Raw genomic sequence first — 6,006 nt, 5'->3', positions numbered from 1 at the left:
AGAGACGGGGTTTCACCATGTTGACCAGGATGGTCTCGATCTCTTGACCTCGTGATCCACCCGCCTCGGCCTCCCAAAGTGCTGGGATTACAGGCTTGAGCCACCGCGCCCGGCCGAAACCTAGGGTTTTAAGAAAAAAATCCAGAAATCAAACTTAAAAGTTGTGGAAGGCCTAGTATGACTATAATTTGGCCCAGTTCACAAAACCCACCTACAAGCTCAGGCCAGGCAGTGTCACACCTGTAATCTCAGCACTTTTGGAGGCTGAGGTGGAAGGACTGCTTGAGGCCAGGAGTTTGAGACCAACCTAGGAAACATAGGGAGACTGTCTCTACAAAAAAATTTCTTACAAATTAGCTGGGGCCGGGAGTGGTGGCTCACGCCTGTAATCCCAGCACTTTGGGAGGCCAAGGCAGGTGGATCACAAGGTCAGGAGTTCAAGACCTGCCTGGCCAATATGGTGAAACCCTGTCTCTACTAAAGTACAAAAATTAGCCGGGCATGGTGGCTCACATCTGTAGTCCCAGCTACTTGGGAGGCTGAGGCAGGAGAATCACTTGAACCTGGGAGGCGGAGGTTGCAGTAAGCCCAGATCGCACACTGCACTCCAGCCTGGGTGACAGAGACTCTGTATCAAAAAAAAAAAGAAAAAGAAAAAAGAAAAAAATTAGTGGGGTGTGGTGGCATAGGCCTGTAGTCCCAGCTACTCAGGAGGCTGAGGTGGGAGGATCACTTGAGCCCAGGAGGTCAAGGCTGCAGTGAGCCATGACTGCACCACTGCACTCTAAGCCTGGGTGACAGAGTGATACCCGGTCTCAAAAACACACAAAAAACTCAATGGGGCTGGGTGCAGTGGCTTAAACCTGTAATCCCAGCTACTTGGGAGGCTAAGGCAGGAGAATCGCTTGAACCTGGGAGGCAGAGGTTGCAGTGAGCAGAGATCGTGCCACTGTACTCCAGCATGGGCAATACAGCAAGACTATCTCAAAAATAAAACAAAACAAAAAACCTGAGGATCTGAGTGTCTGAGTGGACCACGCCACCCTCCATGTGAGTAGGATGTGTCCCCAACAGAAAGCAAGAATAAAGAGAAGAGGGAGAGAGAGGAGAGCAAGAGAGACGGCGTATCTGTAAGAAAAGTCAGTATATTTATGGTTTGCTTTATAAAAGTTACTATAATACAATGGTACATAGTATTGAATTCACAAAAATATGAACAAATATTTACAGCAAGACACACTCACAACGGAAACACTTCTCTTCAAAACAAGTTACATATGGATGATGGAGTCTATACGCACAAACATCCCTAAAACTTATTGGTTCTCTTCTTTGCAGGGGGAGGGAGAGAAAAGAAAACCAAAAATAGCGGAAACCCCCAACCCTTCAAAAGCAGAGATCTGTTCAATGAAAAATGAAGGAGTTGAAAGAAAAATGACTCAACACATATCTTGATTATTGCAAACCACTCTGGGGCTGGGGCGGGGGCTCCTGGGGAGAGGGAGGCCTAGTCCCCTTAGCGAATGCCAGTCAAGGTTAACACTGGGCACGATGGTTGGGCAAGGTGAGGCCAGGTGGGGGGCAAGGCAGGGGTCCCTTTCCTGGTCTCCTGGCACCCCCTACTTCTTTTATGGGGGAAGGGACAGAATGGAGACAGCCCCTCGGGGGCTGTGCAAGTAACTTGAACCAGCCATCTCTATAAGCATTTCCTCATGTGAAAAATAAATTATTTCCTCAGTTGCACAATTAGGCAGAAAACCGCAAACGGAAGAGAAGTTCGCCGCTGTGCCCAGGCACCCCGTCTGTGTCTTAATACCACCAATTTCCTTGATCTTGAAACCAGCGGGCACAGTCTCAAATAGAGGGGGCCTGGGGGAAAGCAATTAAAAAAAAAAACACAACAAAACCACCAACGACAAAAAAGAGAAAAATAACAATTCTTTGTACAGAATTTACATGATAACAAGCTTGACACAAGCTGAGATACCAGAGGCTCCGGCCGCCTGCGTCCGCAGGGTGGGGCGGCTCCCACATGGAGCACGCTCGACTCGATGAGGACTCCGGGTCACAACAGTCACTTTCCAGAAATTATTTACACGCCTCCTCTGCTTTCTGGGGTACGGGGGGGCTTGCTTTTGTGTTTTTTTTTTTTTTTTGGAAGTACAAAGAAATGAGCAAAAAAGGTCTTCCCGCATGTTTCTACAAGAAACAATGTTCCCAAGAGAAAGTCCTTTATGGCAGCCTATATACAGAAGTTGATTCTGAACTTCAAAAACCTTTTTCCCCTTCGTTTTGATTTTATACACGTACAAGAAAAAAAAAATCCATGGGAATAAACTCTGAGGAGGATGGGAAGGGGGTCAAAAGGGAAAATAAACTGCGAAAGACTTAGATCTGATTTTTAAAAATCTTTTCCAAGATTTTCCTTTCTCTGGGAGAATCTGCTCCCTCCAAAAATAAATATGCTCTGGTCTTCTTGGGGTGAGGGGCTGCTGGTAGGGGGATGTGGGGTGTGTGTGAGGGGTGAATGGGTGAAGCTTATAAGCCAAAAAATGCCACATGCAGATGGTCTGACAACCCGTAATGGCGGGACTGGGGGACCCGCCTGCCCTTGGGAGCCCCCCTCCCACCAGGGTGAAGGCAAGAGCAGAAGAGAGTGGCCGCCCACCTTCTCAGCGCCCCCCACCTGCACCGGGGCCTCTGAGAGGCTCCCTCATTGCTGGCATCCGAATGAGAAAGTAAACATTGAACCCAAGGTTTCGGGGGTGCTGGGGTGAGGTGGCAGGGAGAGCCCAGAGCAGAGACCCCTGCCTGCGATCAGCTTAGCTCCGCCAGGGTCCGCAGGGTCAGTGGTGCCCCAGCCTCTGGGGAAGGAACAGGCTGGGGCTTGGGTTGGGAAAGGTGTGGGGTCTCCTCACTGTGCCCACAGGCAGAGAGGGGTGCTTTCAGGGCGTAGTGTTCTGAGGTCAAGGCCGAGGGGCCCTCCGTCCTTCCACAGCACCTGGCCGTGTCCAGGCCTGGGTGGCTTCCAGGACGTGGGCCACGCACGGCCACCGCAGCCCCCCCGGGGGGGGGCGGCCCTCTCTCTGATTCCACCTTCACATTTCAACGGTTAAAATGTCTTTTCTCACGATGAGGAAAAAAACAGAGAAGACAAAACAACGTAGCAGCATTCACAGGAAGAGGCCGAGGGTAATGGGGAGAGAAGAGACAGAGAGAGGGAGGCAGGGGAGAGACTGAGAGGGAGAAGCTGATGCTGGAGTTACACAGAAATCCTCAAAAGGGCATTTGTAAAAATGAGAGACGTGGGCTGAACGACAGAGAAGCCCTTTCCCGCGGAGGGGCCGGAGCCGGGGGCTCCAGGGGGTAGTGTGGGGCGCCAGGCCCTGAATGGCCGCTGGGTAGAGGACAGCACCTGAAATGGGGGTGGGCAGGGGGCCGGGCCCCGGGCCAGGGACTCCACGCTCGGGATTCCCGGGGCTACGGCTGACATCCTTCGAGTCTGGCACCAGGGCCTAGTTGAGGGTCCCCCGGCAGTTCTCGGAGCCGCAGAGGCAGGGGATCTTGACGTCCTCGATGGGGAACTTATAGTCATAGGTGATCTCCTCGTTGACGTTTATGTGCTGCTTCGAGTAAATGACGATCTTCTTCTGCGACTCCACCGTGATCACCTTGGCATAGCAGTTGGGCTGCAGGCAAGGTTGAGGGAGAGTAAACCCCAGACCCCTCAGGGCCCCCCACTGCTGCAGACCCCTCAAACCCATCCAGACCTGTGCTCAAGGCCTGACACTGCCACGTGACCCCCAGCCCACTGGTCACCTGCTCTGGACCTTGGCTTCCCCTGCCCCCAGGGGTGACTCCTTGCCTTTGATACTAAATAATGACAGTGATGAAAATTATTTCTCAGGCCTTTCATTTCCATTCATAGTGAAAGTGCCTCCCAAATGTATGTCTATTTTTAGCTCAGGTCTCACTTCTGAGCTCTAGACAAAGGATCAGCAAACTATGGCCCCTAGCTGCCTATTTCTGTAAATAAAGTTTTATTGGCACACAGCCATATCCATTCTCCCATTCATTTGTACATGATTTGTGGCTGCTTTTGTTGTAACAGCCAAGTTCGGTAGTTGCCATAGAGATCATCTGGGGCACAAAACCAGAATATTTATTATCTAGCCCTTTACAGAAAAGGTAAAGGGCTCCAAGCCCATAAATGCAACTACCTGCCGTCTGCCCGTGGCAGCCCCGGGACCTATCTTTGACTCAGAAAGCTCACATCTAAAGCATGACCTGCTCCTGCTCTGGGCAGCCGCTGCACCACGCACCCAGGCCCCAGGGCATCTGCCTCCCGGCCTCCTCTTCAGTCCACATCTGCCCCCATCAGGGCCAGTGAGTTCTGTCCCCAAAGGGCCTCTTGGTTGTGTCGACTGCTCTCCACCTCTGGGGCCACCAGCCATACTCAGGCCCCATCACTGCTCACAGCCTGCTACAGCCCCCACAGCCACTCTCACCCCTGAAAAAATCCATTCCTCCCCCAGCAGCCAGGGAAGTGTTTCCAAAGGGACAGCAGAACCTGTCACCCGATGGCTCCAACCTTCCAGCGGCCTTGGCTCTCAGAAAACTTAGTTCCTCAGCTTGGCCATCTGCCGCCCGGCCCACCCCGTCCTCTCACGCTACCCCATCCCTACTGCCTCCCTTGCTGCCTCTCAAACAGGCATTCTCCCCACTGCCCCAGGGCCTTTGAACATGCAGTTCTTGTCCCAGCACCGCTTCCCCTGGGCAATTCCCTCTCACCACTCAGATCCCCCCGGATATTCAAAGGAAAGTCCCTACCACCCAGGCAAGGATCAAGTCACAACCATGAGAGCCAGCAGGCGCTGAGGACCAGCTTGGTCAGCTCTTAAAAGGCCCACGTGCAATGACCCACCCTTGTGGCCCTCCCAACAACCCACAAAGAAGGACTGTTATTGTCCCTGTTTTACAGACAAGGAAACCGAGGCACAGAGACATTAAGTAACTTACTACGCTTCAACATCAAGACTCAAACCCAGAGTCAGGGGCGCCCACCCCGGAACAGGCCTGCCTCCTGCTGGGAGCCTGTCCTTTGGCACTCAAATCCCTCTTATCAGTGCCCCTCCCCTCTAGGCCTGCACCACCCAATATAGTCGTCACAAGCTAATTAGGTCTCATAAATTCATCAAAATGAAATAATATTGAAAACACAGGTCCCCAGATACACCGAGCACATTTCAAGTGCTCAACACCATACGTGCGGCTAACCCACAGCACAGATGCAGCAGTGCATGGACCCCCTGCAGAAAGGTCTGGTAGACAGCTCAGCTGGAGGAGGGCTAAGCCCAACCAATGAAGGCACAGAGCAAAGGCTAGCTCAGAGAAACAATCCGTAATTATCGATGAACTGAACCAACCACTTCTTGAGCACCTTGCGTCCTCAACACACCACAGAAGTCTCACTATGCCCATTTGACAGATGAGAAAACTGAAGCTCAGAGGAGCAGGGCTCCTGGTAGGAGACCTCACATGTCCTCCTCTCCCTATAACCCTCGGCTGACCTGAGCTTGGGAAGGAGGCTGAGCTGATTCCCATGCCGGGGCTTTAGGTGCTCCTGGCACAGAAGCAGGGCCAGAGGCCACCTCCTGCCGGGTACTCACGTTGCAGCTGTGGTTGATGAAGCGTGCGAAGTTGCCGCACTTGGTGGCGTCGATGATGGTGTCGTGGTCTACCCGGAACATGTAGCTGCTCCCGATGCCCTCGTCCTCATAACGCTTCTCCCTCATGTCTGCAATCACCTGGCCACGAAAGGGTGTCAGTCTGGCTGGGCTAGCCCCGTGCCCACCCTGTGCCCATCCCACTGGGCAGTGCCTACCTGGCGGATGTTCTGGCCCACGTACTCGATGACCATCTCATCGGCCGCAATGGGCTCCATGGCGAACAAGCCCCAGTCGTGAATGTGGCTCTTGCAGAACTTGAGCTTTTTCTTCCGGAACT

The 6,006-nt window shown here is 52.7% G+C and overlaps 1 protein-coding gene across 3 annotated transcripts in view; it reads right to left on the bottom strand.

The window, feature by feature from the left end:
* Window positions 1-1,127: 1,127 nt before the first annotated feature.
* SETD1B (SET domain containing 1B, histone lysine methyltransferase) overlaps window positions 1,128-6,006 on the bottom strand; it is a 29,333-nt gene continuing 24,454 nt past the window's right edge. For all 3 annotated transcript variants that reach the window (XM_017544285.2, XM_017544283.2, XM_037744199.1), the window contains 3 exons: window positions 5,885-6,004; window positions 5,670-5,807; window positions 1,128-3,689 (listed from right to left, as the gene is read on the bottom strand). In XM_017544285.2, the coding sequence (XP_017399774.1) occupies window positions 3,516-3,689; window positions 5,670-5,807; window positions 5,885-6,004 (432 nt within the window). In that variant the 3' untranslated portion in view covers window positions 1,128-3,515. The remainder of the gene's footprint in view (window positions 3,690-5,669; window positions 5,808-5,884; window positions 6,005-6,006) is intronic.

The sequence above is a fragment of the Cebus imitator genome, unplaced genomic scaffold (assembly GCF_001604975.1).
Source record: "Cebus imitator isolate Cc_AM_T3 unplaced genomic scaffold, Cebus_imitator-1.0 Scaffold169, whole genome shotgun sequence".
Taxonomy (NCBI): domain Eukaryota; kingdom Metazoa; phylum Chordata; class Mammalia; order Primates; family Cebidae; genus Cebus; species Cebus imitator.
This window is presented reverse-complemented; position numbering and strand designations above follow the sequence as displayed.